The sequence below is a fragment of the Bradysia coprophila genome, unplaced genomic scaffold (assembly GCF_014529535.1).
Source record: "Bradysia coprophila strain Holo2 unplaced genomic scaffold, BU_Bcop_v1 contig_94, whole genome shotgun sequence".
Classification (NCBI taxonomy): domain Eukaryota; kingdom Metazoa; phylum Arthropoda; class Insecta; order Diptera; family Sciaridae; genus Bradysia; species Bradysia coprophila.
This window is the reverse complement of record NW_023504022.1, coordinates 7140991-7159565: the sequence shown is the minus strand read 5'-3', so window position 1 is coordinate 7159565 and position 18575 is coordinate 7140991. Positions and strand designations below refer to the sequence as shown.

Sequence of the window (18575 nt, the reverse complement as noted above, 5' to 3'; positions counted from 1 at the left end):
TATCTATTCAGAAAAATGTTGGTATCTCAGTTCAATATCGGTGTCTCTTCAGAAAAATGTTGATATCTCAGTTAAAATATCGGTATCTCTACAGAAAAATTTTGGTATAATTACTCTAAGTCTTGTATACATTAAACTCCTGCCAGCCTTTACTGTATTTTGCAAAACATTTCCTAAAAAAAAAAATTCAAGACCTATGCGACACAAGCTATTTAAAATAAATATTTTTTTGCCTATCCCCTCCGGAAAGTGAGCATAACATGTATGTTTACCCCCCACGGAAAGCATGTATATCAGGTAGGGATATTTTATATTTTGTGTCCGTTCGGGAAAGTTCATTCCCTACCTAGGGAAGGAAATTGTTTGTCTTTCCTAGGGAGGGAAAATGTTTTCCTAACCTAGGGAGGGAAAATGTTTTCGTAACCTAAAGTAGGGAAACTCATGTTATAAGAAAATGCAAGTCAAGTAAAAACAATGTACGCATTACGTATGTATTCAATAAAACGTTTTAAATTATTATTCAAAGTTCGATTCCAAGCAACAATGTGTTCAAATCAATTAGACGACTGAACGATAAACAAAAAAATATTCAAAATGAAATTCGAGTAAAAACAATGTACGGGTACGTTGAAACGTTTCAAATTATTATTTTAGATTTAAGGTCAAATTGTCGCACTTGTAGAATATCATCTGTTTGTGCATTTTCGCCATGATGCTTTGAGTGGACAATTCTGTTGACTCGAATGTATTCACGTGTGCGGTAGTATCACCGAAGTCTGCGGAAACCATTTCCTGCGATAGTGCGACATCCATCGAATCGGTACGGTTTGGAGACTCAGTCGTACGACCGGCTGAAAATGTCGATGCATTGACGGAATGACGATCGTCAACAGGTGCGGAAGCCGAACTAGCGGAAGAGGTTGTTACAGAACGACGATTACCCGGATCGCTGATAGCTTCGGATGAGCTGGTTGAAGATAATGACAAGCGACGATTTTCAGATCGGTTGTTCGTATCAGCCGAAGAGAACCCTGACGCAATGGTTCGAAAATCGACGGAATGACGATCTTCAACAGGTGCGGAAGTCGAACTAGCGGAAGACGTTGTTACAGAACGACGACTACCCGAATCGGTAGTAGCTTCGGATGAGCTGCTCGGACGAGCAGTAGGCGGCCATGCATTATTTAACGCGGACATTATCTCGTTCCCTCTTTTCCGCTTGTTCTCGATGCAGTCTTCTATATAAGATTCACAAATCTTAGTAGATTTGTGTCCTGTGTGTCGTTTCACCGATTCAATACTCGCGCCTGTGTTCGCATACAAAGTTGAAGAAGATCGGCGGAAGGAGTGTCCTGAAAGATTTGCCTTGAATGATTGTGCGAAAATTTTGTTAATCGTAAAAAGTTACCTGTGTAACGATCAACGTCCGGTAATTTCAAAAATTCAGCAATACGTCGAGGCATTTGGTAAAATTTATTTTTACCTATAACTTGTACGGTACATTTCCCATTTTGGAAATTCAAGAAGAATCGATTTGATGTAGCTTTTGGCGGACGCAGATTCTCGTACCGCTTCACCACACTGACCAATGGTTCGGTTATGGCAAACGCATTCGGTGTGCTCGTTTTGGTTTCTTTAATATCAACGTAGTACATGTCGGGGTACCGGGTGATGTCACTCATTTCGATACTCGGAAATTCATGGCTTCTGCAACATCCAAAGATAGCAAATATGCAAGCAACCTGCGATAAACAAACGACGTTTGAAATTTCAGAAAGAAAAAAAGAGTAAAAGTGAGATTACGTACTTTCACATCAAGCCAGACATGGTCGGGGGCTTCCTCAATAAATCGTCGCAATTCAACCTCGGTTAAAACTTTGGCTTTTTTCGGTTTGTGTCCCTTTAACTGTACCTTCAGGAAAGCAGTTAACGACGTGTACGATCCAATGTCCACATGTTCATAGATTTTCAATGTCGCCTTTAACATTGAAAATCGCGACCACAGTGTAGCTGGCGACAATTTTCCTTTTAGCCCTTTAAGCTCACTAAAATATGATAGCAGCACCCGTTCCGAATTAGATGTTGTTTTCTTCGTTTCTTGCCAATTTTTAAATTCACGTAACGTTTGCTCGTATCTCGCTTTCGATTTAAATGGCAAAAGTTCTTTCGACGCTGAATTAGCCATTTCAATCAGTTCATCCGGTGTACCCGGTCTTTCGTCCAAATCACAATCCGTACCGACTTCTTCGGCATCATCTTCTTCGGCATCATGAACATTGTTCAAATCAACACAATTAGCCATTTTTCACAAAAATTATTCTCAAAAAGTTAAACAAGCCAAATGCGCACTGATGCAACGATATTTTCTCAATCAAGACTGTGAAACACGCGTCAAAGCATACTGCGACTACGAATCAAGGGTTTGCAGCTTCGCTCATCTGAAAATATCCCTCTCATATGGTGAGAATGTTGTTGTGTAGTGTGATCCGAATATAACCACGAATTTCGCGCGAGATTCAAAATAACAAAAAAATTATTCTCGTACATGTGTAATCCGAAGTAATGTTTCCAGTTTTATATTTTATTTGTTTTCCAAATGAATACGCTATAAATAATTTTTTAAATGTAAAACTGAAACAAATGAATACATTTGAAATGCAAACTGATTTCATAAAATGGGCATTCCGAATGCATTTCGAACTCATTTCAAACTCATTTCTACCAATAGACATGAAATGACAACAATCAATAGATTGGTTTTCAATTCATATTTTTTTGCAGAGGTAGACTACCTCACACAAAGCATGCAAATTTTAAAAGCAAAGTAAAAGTGCAAGCAGTTCAATCAAGTTGATGTGAACTCATGTAAATACAAAGAAAACAGATAAGTCAATGAATGCATTTGCTGTTGTATCCTGAGGGGGTAAACATACATGTTATGCTCACTTTCCGGAGGGGATAGGCAAAAAAATATCTTACATTGGGTGCTTGGAAAGTATGCATATCATTCTGGATCAATTTTTTGTACTCGCAAACTCACTCGTGTGTGTTTAAGCGCCTCGGTTTGAAAACTGTTATTTTGACACGGGTAGTTGCATACCTCGCCTTCGGCTCGGATATGCAAACTCTACCCTTGTCAAAATAACAGTTTTCAAACCTTGGCGCTTAAACACACACTCGTGAGTTTGGCTCGTATCACAAAATTGATCCCTCATGATATGCATACTTTCCGGCGCACCCAATGTAATATACTATTAGAATCGTGCATATAATGATCAACAAAAACTACGCGGCCGGGCTACTATGAGTAATACGCAGTAATTCATAAATCGGCACAATAAGTATGCTACCGTCAATATAGTCCATCGTTTTCTGATTAAAAGAGATTAGTTCACCGGAGTTAAATACTTCGCTGTGTAGTTGTTTGGTTATTTAGTAATCGCAGCATGCTGTAAAGTGTACATGCCTATTAGGCATTGTCATTCCGTTCGACTTTTTGGAAAATTTTAATGCATGTGAAACGTTTCATAAATATTCCACGGAAAAACAAGCCAATGTAAGTTCGAATCTATTATTATCAATTAAGGAAATTATTCTTAATCTTAATTGAGTTCTTTTAAAATTTAAGAATTCAAGCAGAAATGGCAACACTGACTGAACAGGACACACAAATAATGTATTTAAATATGGACACGCAAGATACGGTAGGGGTGTTATCTATCATTTGTTTTTAATTTTTTCTATTTGTAATGGCATTGGCATTGAAATGCACATGAATTTAAAATTATTCAAACAATTGACGTATTTTGGTGTTATGATAATCAAAATAGCGAATTATTTAAATCATTAATTTTAAATAAATAAACGATATTTATGATTGGACACACAAATTCTAGGTTGCTTATCCTAGCCGACTTGATCATTCCAAACAAATATTCTCTGAAAAAGAAAATGTCGATTTTATTTCGGAGGCCATTTCATTATCAGTCAATCGATTTGAAATGCCAGACATAGCTGCAAGCGAAGTAGTACGTACAAATGTTTTGTCTGTTCTTTCCCAACTTCTTCATGTATTTTCAAATTAGATAAATAACTTACAGCTAGCTGAGATCAGCCAATTGAATAAACCACAATATCAGTATGCGATGCCGCACAATGCTTCGGGACTAGTAAGTTGTAGTTGGATTATCAATAGTTGAGCGGCATGAGACATTCAATTTTTCATTTAGATGTCCAATATGCACCGACCAGAACTGAATTCAATTGCCACGAATGTTCCGGATTATCGGCATGAGATGTCATATCCTCAGGTTTTATCATCGGAAACTGCCTCGTGTCGACCATACGTCCATCCATTTACAGTAAACGAACCGTATGATGTACCACACTATACTTGGAGACCAGTAAGTTGTAGTTGGGTTGTCAATACATGAGCGGTATGAGTCATTCGATTTTCCATTTAGATGTCCGGTATGCATCGACCAGAACTCAATTCAATGACCACGAATGTGCCGGCTTATCGGCATGAGATGTCAAATCCTCAGGTTTTGTCATCGGAAACTGCCTCGTGTCGACCATACGTCCATCCATTTACAGTAAACGAACGGTATGATGTACCACACTATGCTTGGGGACCAGTAAGTTGTAGTTGGAATGTCAATAGTTGAGCGGTATGAGTCATTCGATTTTCCATTTAGATGTCCGGTACCCATCGACCAGGACTCAATCCAATGGTTACGAATCTTCCGGCTCATCAGCATGAGATGTCTTATCCTAAGAATTTATCATCGGAAACTGCCTTGTGTCGACCATACGTCCATCCATTTACAGTAAACGAACCGTATGCTGTGCTACACTATGCTTCGGAACCAGTAAGTTGTAGTTGAATTATCAATAGGTGAGCGGTATGAGACATCCGATTTTTTATTTAGATGTCTGGAATGCATCGAGCCACGAATGTTCCAGCTTATCAGCATGAGATGTCTTTTCCTAATGGACCATACGTCCATCATTTTGCAGTAAATGAACCGCAATATCCGTATGCTGTGCAACATCATAGTTGGGGACCAGTAAGTAGTACTTTACTTCTTATTCCCGAGCATAAATGAAAGTCTCAAAGGTTCCAACCATTGTCTGAAACATTTGATTTTTCATATTTTCATTCAGATGTCCAGCATGTGTGGACTAAGTTCAATTGCCGTAAATGTCACGACTAATCAATGTGAAGTACCAGATCGCAATTTTTCACCGTCCGAAACCGACCTGTGTGGACCAAAAGTCTGTCAATTAACCATGAATAAACCACAACATCCAAATGATGTGCTAGACCATGAAGCTACACCACCAGTAAATTGTATTTTGCTGCACGTAATTTAGACATTCAATTCTTAATTTTTTCATTCAGGCGAATAGTGTTTGTCAACCAGAAGTCACATTCATATCGATAAATGAACCGGCTTATCAGCATGGGGTGTCTGATCATAATTTTACATCGACAGAAACTGGCCTGTGTCGACCAAAGGTCTGTCAATTAACCATGAATAAACCACAACATCAGAATGATGTGCCAGGGCGTGAAACTTCACCACCAGTAAATTGCATTTTGCTTTATCATGTGATTCAGACAATCAATTCTTAATGTTTTCATTCAGGCGCACATTGTTTGTCGACCAGAGGTCACACCCATCATCATCGATGAATCAGCTGATCAACTTGAGACTGATACTGATCTTTCATCGTCGGAAACTGACTTGTGTCGACCAAAAGTCCATCAATTAACCATAAATAAACCACAACATCCGAGCGAAGTAAGTTCTAGCATGTTATTTCTTGATCGTTGACTGACCTAAGGCCAAAAATAAATAAAAATTTGATAAGAGTGATAAGCCTTTAAGTAATGGTAAATAAGTGTTAATCTGATCCTTCGTATTTTAAATGAGCAATTGAATCTAGATTGTCATGACTACGTTTGCAAATGTAAACACTAAATGACCTCCATACAAACTGCACACATTCTATCCGTGTGTGTAGTTTGTATGGATATGTAGGTTATATCATAAACAATCACTCAAATACAACATATTAATGACACTTTGCCGATTCAGAATTCTTCATTTTACGTTTACGTTGTCTTCGCCCACTACATATACAATTTTGTTATTTTAATAGCAGCAGACATTGTTAATGTTCTTTCGATTACAATTGTCAGCATTAAGCTGTTTGTTACTTAGTTCGGTAGCGTCAAATTTGAAAAAAAAAACAATTTGCTCATAAACACATGAATGTCCCCTTTTCTCTCATAATGCATTAGTATCTTGTAGTTACGTACAAAGTTAGATTATATCACTTCCACTCTCAGTAGACACGAAGACTCTTTAATGGTTTTGTCCAGTTTTTCCATCGCGATTTAAAGCATCAATATATTTCAAACCTATGTATGTTCTCATACTTTCAGAAATACCCGGCAGAATTGACTGCATCGCCCATCAATAGCGTTGTATGCGATAATATTAACATGATAGTGGATACGTCGGATCAAGGTTCGAAGAAGCTATGCTGTCCATTTTGCAACAAGCTGGTGTCAAAACTAGCTCGACATTTAGAAGCAAAGCATAAGCAGGAACCTGATGTTCAAAAAATTTTAAGCCTCGAAAAAGGTAAATTATTATGAGATGGGATTACATGATGGGAATGAATAATTGTTACGTTTTAAGAAGAAAGAACGTTTATCGGATCATCTATAAATTTTTAATTCGACCAAATTCTATATTCGATATGTGACTTATGTAGTTGAAAACGACTCAAAATTCAATTATAATATACGTCGATTTGCTATAAACTACATCAAGACATAATGTTATTATGTTGCTGCCCTTCGAGTAGTAGTACATTACTTACCAATGGGGCAAATGATGTAAATGGTACATGTAGCCGAGGTCGGTAAACACACAAGAAGTACCATTTATATCATTTACTTCATTGTCAAGTAAGGTATTTTATTCAAAGACTTGAGGTAAAGTTTTGGCTCCGTTAAGTAAAGTCAACTTCACCTCACGTTTTTGAATATAATATTGAAATGATTTCTTCATTAGTGGTGAATATTTAAAATTTATTCGTCTTATTGAAAAAAGTTGACTTTAATTTAATGAACATGATCCTATTTTCAGTAATTTATGTGATATAATTGACCAATTCCATGAGCTATAGCAAGAAAATTAATTTTATTCAAAAACGTGAGGTAATGTTAACTTTACTGCACTGATGCAAAACTTTACCTCAAGTTTTTGAATAAAATATATTACTTGGCAATGTGGTAAATGATGGAAATGGTACTTCTTAGTGTTTCACACAAGAAGTACAATTTCCATCATTTGCCCCATTGTTAAGTAATGTACTACTACTTCAGTCACTTCAGCTTTTTTATTTTTTTATTTTCTTGCCTTATTTTAGGATCAAAAGAACGACGCGTGATTCAAGATGGACTACGAAACATTGGAATTGTAAACTGGAACAAAACTGCTGAACTTAACAAAAAAAAGATGATTACCATCCGTCGACCGAATATCAAATTGAAAAGGACAGCTGTGGATTTTAAGCCGTGTCCGTTTTGTTTTGGAAGCTACGCCCGATCAGGTCTTAGACATCACGTAGCATTCAATTGTAAGAGAAAACCATTGAAAATTAACAACGAAGCAACAAAACATGAAAGAACAACTATGGAACTGGCAAAATTGGTCGATGGACGGTTGCACCATAACGCAAATCAAAAATTGAAGGATTTGTTTGGAAGTTTCCGAGAAAACAGAATTGTTCATTTAATCCGTTTTGACTGGTTGATTATCGTTTATGGCAATAAATTATGTACCAAATATACCAAACGTACTGAAACTCAGAAAGCCATGAAAAGCTATCGATTGAGAATGGCCGGACGAATTCTCGATTCACTGAAGTCCATCGAGCCCGACGTAACAGATTTCGAATCGATTTTCCATCCCAAATATTACGATTCGTTAATCGAAGCTATCAAAACACTTGCCAAATTTAATGATGAAACTGACGAGTTTAAGACACCCGCCTGTGCATCGATTGCTGTGACTATAGTCAGACACGTAGGTCGTTTGCTAATTGCAGAGTACATAAAGCGAGATGAGTCGGCTAACCAACGAAGAGCGGAAAATTTTTTAAAACTCTTAGACACGGATGCTGGCATTACTATCGGCAAAGCGGTAACAGAGACCCAAGCGAGAATGCGAAGAGAAAAAACCGTAAATCTTCCAACAACAGCAGACGTAAAGACTCTATCGTTATACGTTGAATCGCAAAGAAACTCCTGTTACGAACAATTGGCCTGTAATTATACTTATACGAATTGGCGTGAACTCTGTAAACTGACATTGGTCTCATTATTGATATACAACAGACGACGATCCGGCGACACTCAGCACATTACAGTCTTTTCGTTTCATAACAGAGAGTTCATGAATGAAAATACAAATAAAGAATTCTTTGCGACGCTATCAGAGGAAGCAAAAAAAAATTTTTTGCAATTCCGTAGAATGATTGCGCGAGGCAAAAAAGGACGAGATGTTAGCGTTCTGCTGAAACCTAAATACGAAGATTGCATAAAACTTCTGCTAGCACACAGAGAAGAAGCTGGTGTTGCACCGAACAACGAATTTCTTTTTGGCTTACCGACATCGCATCCAAACAAAATGCCTGTGATGAACGCATGCAACGCCATAAGAAAATTTGCAAATGCCTGCGGAGCCGAAAATCCGTCGAGCTTGACCGGAACGAATTTGAGAAAGCATTTTGCGACCCTATGTGCATCGATGGAATTGAGCGACAGTAAAGTTTCTGACGTGGCCGATTTTATGGGACATGCGGAAAAAGTGCATCGAGAGTACTATCGGCAAAACATAATTGATCGGGAAGTAATTCAAATAGCACAGCTACTTGACGTTGCTGAAGGCAATGGGTATGATGATGAAAGCGACACTGACGAGGACGAGGGCAATGAAAGTGAAACGGAGATTATACCAGAATTATTAATGAAAGCCGCATCACATAAGCGTAATATTGGCAAACCTCGTTCTACATTGACAGATACATCCGAAAAACATAATGGAGGAAAACGTAAGTTTCATATCATATCCTATTCTTTCCTTAAACGTGACAATGTCGATAAATTGATAGGTGCGGTCCAAAAACATAACGTTCACAAGAAATCCTAACATTTTGTCATTTTCTCAATTAATTTGTTTCCAGTTCCAATATTGCACCTAAATTCAACCTTATCAGCTATTACTACCTTGTTCTCTAATAGTTGGACACAAACACGACGTTATTACGGGCTTTTTTCATTTTTTTTTATGAACGTAAAACCAAATAGTTATTTGCATCACTTGGTTTTTAAACCACGAAATTACGGTATACGTGTGAATTCGTATACCGAGAGAATAATTTTCACACATATACTGTGATTAAGTGGTTTCAAACCTGTGATGCACTAGTTATTTACGTATCTGCTGTGGACGTTATGTTACGATCTTTAAGTTTTTAAAATTAATTTCTTTCTTTTAGAGAAATATCAAAGAAAGCGTCGCGCTGCATCCCATCCCAACGATAAAGCTTCAAGTAAGAAAAAAAAAGTTGTAACGAAAACGTCGGAAACTGTTGCTGCTGGACCAGTAAAAGCTTCGTCTAAACGTAATGTCGGCAAACAGTCTCTAACTCCGATTGCGTCAAAATCCGAAAAACACACTGAAGCGAAGAGTAAGTTTACATAAAAATAATTTTATGTGTTACAACCTTGCAAAGTCATGTAGATTCCCTGGCCTAATTTAGTCGTATTTACACCTGATAATTATTTGTAGACGCAAAACTTAAAAACGTTAGTCAGTTATATCCATGCTAAAATGGAGATTGACTTATCAGTCAGGAGTTTTATGTTAACTCTCCGTTTTCTCTAATTTCATATCTTTGATTGCGTGATTTTTGGAGTGGAAGTATTAAGATGGTTTCCACTCAACAAAAAGTACTTCGTGTGAGAGCCGTGAGAGAGATAGAGAGAGCTGTCAAGCAAACAAAGCAAAAATTGATAAAATTAAATTTTGTCTCTAACAAGGAGGACCTTTTTTTAAGTGGAAATCAAGGCTTATCATCACGAATTTGCGGTACGCTTCTCTTAAATTTTGTTCTCTTTCCAGAGAAACATCCGAAGAAACGCAAATGTGAATTGGCTGAAAGCGAAATAAAGAAAAGAAAACCGAGTCGCAAAGTAATGGTGCGAAAATGAGAAGATTTAAAAGACAATCTATTTAAGTGTTTGTTTTTTAATATGAAAATTTTAAGTTGATAATTCAAAAATGTCGATTGGATTTTTAAAGAATAATAAACATAAATCAATGAAAATTAATCCGAACATGCAATTACGGTGAGGTTAAGTTCGAAGACAGACTATGATCTCTGTGATATTCCCAAAAGAATTTTTGTCCCGTCGTTTGATAACACGATGACTCCAGTAATTCTAAACGGATTTGCAAAACTTTTTTTATTTGACATGGACCGAAATTCCTGGGGCTAAGTTCGTTAATGGAAAGTAAGATAGGACCTACGACCGTTTAGTTTATTCTGATTTTTTTTAAATTAAAATAAAATGCATCCGCAATTTACTTATCAAGGTTAAAGAACAGGTTAAGACACTTTCGAGTTGATCACGAAGGCGGTGGAATCAAAATTTTATATGCCGATTTCAACTTAACAAAAATAAAAATTTGTTTCCACGTTGACTTTTCAAACAATACACATGTCTAAATTGTCAAGATTTGTGTTTCACCCGCCTTCGTAAGTGTCTTAACCTGTTCTTTCAGAACCTTGCAATTTATGAGAAAGCAAGTTAGTTCTCTTATATTTTTGAAACAATCGCACAAATTGATTGAGAAAATCAGTCAGTCAAGGGAGCTGTCCCACCCAAAAACGGGAGGGTGTAGTAACTGCGATGCAATAAATTTTGTTAAGTGATACCGATATCTCAAGAATACCAGCAATTGTCTCAAGAGTCCCTGCACTGGATCCTTACTGAGATACGCTATCCCTTCTTCCGGAATCCTAGGCAAAAATGCATATGGAAATAGCTGAGAGAGGTTGCTATAGATCATTGTCAATGTCATTTGAGATGTCAAATGAGCTGTCATTTTCACAAAGCTAACCACAATGTTACAAAAATTTATATGGAGCTGTCACTGTTTGAGGTTAGCTTTGTGAAATTGACAACTCATTTGACACTATTTTGAGAAAAGAAACCGTTATTTGACACTGATCTATTAGAACGATTATCATTTTTTTTAATCGGACATTCAGATACTGACATTTTTACTGAGATACCAACATTTTCCTGAAGAGATACCGTCATTTTAACTGAGATATCTAACTTTTAACTGAGATACCAACATTTGTCTGAAGAGAAACCGACATTGTAACTGAGATACCAACATTTTCTTGTATAGATACCGCTATTTTAACTGAGATACCAACATTTTTCTGTAGAGATACCGCTATTTTAACTGAGATACCAACATTTTTCTGAAGAGATATCGATATTTTAACCGAGATACCAACATTTGTCTGAAGAGACACCGATATTTAACTGAGATACCAACATTTTCTTGTAGAGATACCGCTATTTTAACTGAGATACCAACATTTTCTTGTAGAGATACCAACATTTTTCTGAAGAGATAGCGATATTTTAACTGAGATACCAACATTTTCCTGAAGAGATACCGTCATTTTAACTGAGATATCTAAATTTTAACTGAGATACCAATATTTGTCTGAAGAGATACCGATATTTTAACTGAGATACCAACATTTTCTTGTAGAGATACCGCTATTTTAACTGATATACCAACATTTTTCTGTATAGATACCGCTATTTTAACTGAGATACCAACATTTTTCTGTAGATATATCGATATTTTAACTGAAATACCAACATTTTTCTGAAGAGATACTGATATTTTAACTGAGATACCAACCATTTTTGAAGAGATAGCGATATCTTAACTGAGATACCAACATTTTTCTGAAGAGATATCGATATTTTAACCGAGATACCAACATTTGTCTGAAGAGACACCGCTATTTTAACTGAGATACCAACATTTTCTTGTAGAGATACCAACATTTTTCTGAAGAGATACCGATATTTTAACTGAGATACCAACCATTTCTGAAGAGAAACCGACATTTTAACTGAGATACCAACATTTGTCTGAAGAGATACCGATATTTTAACTGAGATACCAACATTTTTCTGAAGAGATGCCAACATATTTCTGAAGAGATGCCAACATTTTTCTGAAGAGAAACCGATATTTTAACTGAGATACCAACCATTTCTGAAGAGAAACCGACATTTTAACTGAGATACCAACATTTGTCTGAAGAGATATCGATATTTTAACTGAGATACCAACATTTTTCTGAAGAGATATCGATATTTTAACCGAGATACCAACATTTGTCTGAAGAGACACCGATATTTAACTGAGATACCAACATTTTCTTGTAGAGATACCGCTATTTTAACTGAGATACCAACATTTTCTTGTAGATATACCGCTATTTTAACTGAGATGCCAACATTTTTCTAAAGAGATACCGATATTTTAACTGAGATACCAACCATTTCTGAAGAGAAACCGACATTTTAACTGAGATACCAACATTTGTCTGAAGAGATACCGATATTTTAACTGAGATACCAACATTTTTCTGAAGAGATGCCAATATTTTTCTGAAGAGATACCGATATTTTAACTGAGATACCAACATTTTTCTGAAGAGAAACCGACATTTTAACTGAGATACCAACATTTGTCTGAAGAGATTTCGATATTTTAACTGAGATACCAACATTTTTCTGAAGAGATATCGATATTTTAACCGAGATACCAACATTGGTCTGAAGAGATACTGATATTTTAACTGAGATACCAACATTTTTCTGAAGAGATATCGATATTTTAACCGAGATACCAACATTTGTCTGAAGAGACACCGATATTTAACTGAGATACCAACATTTTCTTGTAGAGATACCGCTATTTTAACTGAGATACCAACATTTTCTTGTAGAGATACCGCTATTTTAACTGAGATACCAACATTTTTCTGAAGAGATACCGATATTTTAACTGAGATACCAACCATTTCTGAAGAGAAACCGACATTTTAACTGAGATACCAACATTTGTCTGAAGAGATACCGATATTTTAACTGAGATACCAACATTTTTCTGAAGAGAAACCGACATTTTAACTGAGATACCAACATTTGTCTGTAGAGATTCCGATATTTTAACTGAGATACAAGTATTTTGTAACAGAGAACGGTCTTCATTCGAAAACTGAATTACTGGTTTTAAGTCCCCAAAATAGACAATAATTTCATATTTTCAAATCGAAAATTTAGGTACCTGAAACTCTCGTTTTTCTCATATGTAAAAATACAAATATGAGAATGATTGTAATCGTCCTTTAAATATACTGAAAAAGTAAGATAATCAAAGAGAAATGGATGCTGTTGTCGTGATGTTTGAGAGTTTGCTTATTACTACTTTTAAAATGAATTTTTAGGATTTTGAGGAGAATTGAATGCTTGAAAATTACTGGAATTCTCAGATTTTCAGGCATTTTTAAGAGTTTAAAGATATGTATCGTCAACAAGAGAGAAGTGAAATTTGACATATTTATTTCTGTTTTAAGACTTCTTGTGGTTTGAAAATGATTTCACGCACAATTGGTTTAACCCATTAACAAATGAAAATCTAAATTTTCATTTGGTAATCAGAACAATCGTGTTTAATTTCACTTTTCTCTCTTCTGTAAGATAAAAACTCCTAAAAATTCGTAAATTTACTAATTAAAAAAAAAGATTTTAGGAATTTTAACAGATTCCATAATAGTACATTCACTACTCGACAACCCGTACGTTGCAGTTACGAGTTCGAATACCTATCGGTATTTTTCCCTCCTGATTATAAATCCAGAAAAAATAAATTTCTAGGACGTCTGGATCAGGAGCTACCCCTATTTTAAGTTAAATGGGAATTCAACTGGTGTGAGTAACTTACTAATGGGGCAAATGATGGAAATGGTATTTCTTGTGTGAGACACACATGAAGTACCATTTCCATCATTTACGCCATTGTCAAGTGAGGTATCTTATTCAAAAACTTGAGGTAAAGTTTTGGATCCGTGCAGTAAAGTTAACTTTGCCTCATGTTTTTGAATAAAATTCTTTACGTGTTACGGCATGTTTCATTTTCATTTACATTGCCTAATCACGTAAAGCATTGTACTTCCGAGGTTCCAAGTTGTTATTTGACAAGTGGGGAATACAGCCCTCCCCTTCGGGTCGGGCTGTAACACCCCACTTATCAAATACACAACTTGGAACCTCGGAAGTAATATACTATAAAAGATTCCAAAATTTCTGAGTTTACAAATTAGGGATTTGTAAGAATTTTTTAAGAATTTAATCTTAAAAATAATTTTTGTTAGCAGAAGCATTTCCGTTGGCCAGGAATAAATTGAATATTTTTGATTAAACATTGCAGTCTTTGACAATTCCAATTTAATTCTGTGCTTGTCATTTCAAGAATATATTTCCTCTGCTTATTGTATGTAAATCAGTAAATTATCTCTACATACAACGTTGTGAACGTTTGCGATAAAGCAATTATTGTAATTACAAGATTGTCTGTTAAACATTACATCAGAAGTATTCTAATCTTATTATCATCCAGCAAAGTAATCAAAACAGTAAGAAGAAACTCGTCTCGACAGTACCAAAGCTGCATATACATTATGTCAGACGATAACCATTTTTCAAGTTCAAGATTTGTCATTTTCGAAATTACTTTACCAAGCCAAGATAACTAACATATGAGCAACATAGATGACTATATAGTGACATTCATATCTCTATGTCAATCAAAATTTAGATAAGTTGGATATGCGGATACGATGAAATCTAATGCACACACGCTGTTCTACTGAATAATATTTTGGTATCGTTTATCTTATCATTCAACAAACAAAAATGCAAAGCACATCGTCCAATACATTTGAATATTAGTGTGCTTAAAATATCCTATTAATTGATGCCAAATAATCACTTAATGAGGTCATTAACTTTGTTTAGGTTGCTGTGTGATGGAAATATGTTAAAATGACCGTGTAAATAATAACCCAGGCCAAGTATGTGTTATATTAGTTAAATGAATCCAATTTGAAGCACATTTTTCGTATAATGAGCTTAGGCGTTCAGATTTGTTAAATTGGCCAATCACAATTGGATTTTGCATAACAATTAGTTTTCCGCTTAGAAAGAGATGCTTGCTCGCAATTCAATGTATATAACGAAATAAAGATTTCATCCAATCAATGCTTTGCAGTTCGATGACACAGCTGAGTTGAATCTAATCAACGGACTTTCAATAGAGTCACGAGCCCATAATCATCATCTACTTATGATAATGGATGTAGGTAAAACTGATTGTAAAACGAATTGAATGCGAAAAAATTCACGATATTTTTTCAGCTTCATAAAGGAGTGAGAACTAGTGACTAGATACTAGAAAACAGTTTAGTTGATGTATGAAACCAAAACTGACGAAATTAAGGGTCTCAGCAATGTTACCCCTACTCTTTAAAAAAATCAAAATCTTTTACTTCATTAGCTTTAACATTCGTTTTATCACATAAGAGAACCTTAAACGGAGCTCGTAGTTTTTTCTTTGGATGATCATCACGTTCACGTGTTCACGTAATTCGCAGAAAAGTGATAACCGACATGTGGTAGTTGTTATGGATTATATTTGTGATCCACATGCATTGTTCAACAAATGAATACTTAGATTCTTATGTTTTGACATTTTGTAACAAGACGCATACACCAAGCCAACAAAAAGCGGAAAAACTAGTTTTTCATTTGTTAAATAAAATATTCGCTTGGTTATTGTGAACCGTTTGGTTAAGGCTCGGAACGGGTTCGGGTTGACCTGTTTTAGTTCAGGTTGACCTGAACCGGATTTATGACCCGAACCTGAAAATTTTTTTTGGGTTCAACCCGAACTTGACTTGAACTTGAATTTTCGATTTCGGGTTTAACCTGAACCTGAATTTTCAATTTCGAGTTCGACCCGAACCTGAACTGAACCCGAAATTTTAAATTTAATCAGGTCGGGTTCGGGTAACCCGAAATTTTTGACTTTTTTTAGTGTAATAAACGCTCAAAATTTCGGGTTACCCGAACCCGACCTGATTAAATTTAAAATTTCGGGTTCAGTTCAAGTTCGGGTCGAACTCGAAATTGAAAATTCAGGTTCAGGTCAAATTCGGGTTGAACAATTTCGGGCTCAGGTCAGGTTCAGGTTAAACCCGAAATCGAAAATTCAAGTTCGAGTTGAACCCGAAATAATTTTTCAGGTTCGGGTTAAATCAAGTTCGGGTTTCGGTCTGACCGAACCAGACCCGTTCCGAGCCTTTGGACCATTTACACAAACATCAGCAATTAATAATATTCGAAATATGGTGACCGCTAATTGTGAATTTATCAATTCTAAGACTAAATCGTTTAGACGAATCTAATTAATAAATTGTTGTCATGCAATTACTAATTATCAATTCGATGTGATATTTACGACCTATTATTACAGTGCATTCTATAGTACCGTCGGGTTCGAATTTAGTCGAACGTTAAATTGAATTGAACTCGCGCCGGGTGCGAATAGTGTTAGTAATGTGAGTAGTAAATTAATCCTTTATTCGTAGAATTGATTTCTCGAAATCCAAACATTTCCAATTTATTTCCATTGTTGGCCAATATTAATTCAACCATGAAATTTAGTAGGTTGAGAAATGAATATTTTCAGAATTGCAAAACATAAAAATTTTCCTATCGATTTCTCGAATATGACGAATTCATTTCGAGCATCATAAAGAGCGGAACATTTCGGAAATTAGCACACAGTGGTTTTAGAACTCACCCTATTAACAATCAACGAAGTAACAAAATTTAGATAACATTCGTGCCATATTCAACAAAACCCAAATCTTATCAGGTTATGAGATGAGAAATTCTAACTCAGAGAGTTACTGTAACATAAACAAAGTGATAGGAATAAGTCTCAAAAAGATAATCTTTCGTATCATTGAAATGCATCAATAAAGACAGCAGGAAATCCGAGGAAAGTTCATCATCGTTTGAAGTATGGTATTTGCGAAACCTTGATGCAAATTTCATCGCAAACTCTTTGATCAATAAAGTTAACACTGTACGATGATGTAATGGGGGCTATTAAGATTCATATGACGTGTTTGTCTATTGATGACGAATCTCAAAGGAAAAAAATTGTGTCTCTCAGACAGTCGATAACTTATATTTAGGTGGTTCGTTCCTGAGTTAGGGCAGTCTAAGTACCGAGTATAGCTACAAAACAACACATTTTTTAAGTGTAGATGAAACGTAAAACGATAGACACTGACGATGTCAATCCAGGATCAAAATTGTCTATAAAACAATCGGTTCAGTGATTGTGAGTTAGACCACAAGAAGTGGAAGGCTACTCATCCCTAAGTGTTATTTGGAAAGGCCGGAAAGGCACTTAGGATCACGTACGTAATAGATACCCGGGTGCGTCTACTACGGACTACTATCGTTTAGATGGTTTCCGTTTGCGGAATTGACGTTACTACATCTATCGATAGGTGCTAGGTCGATTAAAGCTTTTCGTGGAATCATGAAACGAATCGCATTTGTATTGATAAAACAGGTCCTGCACCTACATCACCTAAGTTTATCATTTTGTTGTCGTTTTTTTTCTAACGCTTCGATTTACCGTCTGAGGGAAGGCAATGCACCATTGACTTTGATTTAACTTTTATTTTCGGTGATCAACAGTAGCAACAACAACAGAATAAATAATTATTTCATGTAGTGTACGTGTTCACATATGCGATATTATACAATTCTGCCTCTATCAAAATCTAATATTTTTTTTTAACATTTCAACAAAAAATAATCTCAGATGACATTGAACTCATTCAATAAGCCACTTGAAATGAGAGATAACTTTTTTGCGTAACCGAGAGTGGCACATTGAAACTAGACTTTTTTACAGGAAATAATTGTAACACTAATTTTCCGATAAGTACAATGTCTCGCAATGTACACCTGGGTTCTTGATAAAGCGCTAACCAAATCATTACGGTTTGCCTTTTTGTTACTTTGTTTCTTCGTTAATTTAATTTTTTCTTCTCGCAAAATAAATGCAATTTCGAACCGCATTTTTCAAACAGACCACGTTATTTAAACGTGAATGCCTGGTGTAAAAAACGATCTCTCTTCAACAGACACTAAATTTTTCGTTTAAAACACAATTTGATTGCATAAATTTACTCGAAAGTATTCGATATACAAAGCGCGCAAAATATTCGTGCGAAACATGAAAGTGTATAGCAAATGTTATGACGCAAAAGCACTTTTTGCCAATTTACCAATTTTC

At 35.7% G+C, this 18575-nt stretch overlaps 2 protein-coding genes across 2 annotated transcripts in view; both read right to left on the bottom strand.

Annotated features, from left to right (window-relative positions):
* Window positions 1-18575, bottom strand: part of LOC119085178 (ATP-binding cassette sub-family G member 4) — a 40955-nt gene that overhangs the window by 16170 nt on the left and 6210 nt on the right.
* LOC119085184 lies at window positions 486-2567 on the bottom strand. The gene is made up of 3 exons (XM_037195497.1): window positions 1808-2567; window positions 1409-1742; window positions 486-1352 (listed from the first exon to the last, which is right to left on the bottom strand). The coding sequence occupies exons 1-3, from the start codon at window positions 2300-2302 to the stop codon at window positions 646-648; spliced, it is 1536 nt and encodes a 511-aa protein (XP_037051392.1). The 5' UTR covers window positions 2303-2567; the 3' UTR covers window positions 486-645.

Excerpts from the sequence above, each read along its gene's own strand:
- LOC119085184 (XM_037195497.1), bottom strand. The coding sequence starts at position 2,302 with ATGGCTAATTGTGTTGATTTGAACAATGTTCATGATGCCGAAGAAGAT. Across the intron at positions 1,743-1,807 it reads ATGTCTGGCTTGATGTGAAA|GTTGCTTGCATATTTGCTAT; the intron begins GTACGTAATCTC and ends TGTTTATCGCAG. Across the intron at positions 1,353-1,408 it reads GGACGTTGATCGTTACACAG|GACACTCCTTCCGCCGATCT; the intron begins GTAACTTTTTAC and ends CAAATCTTTCAG.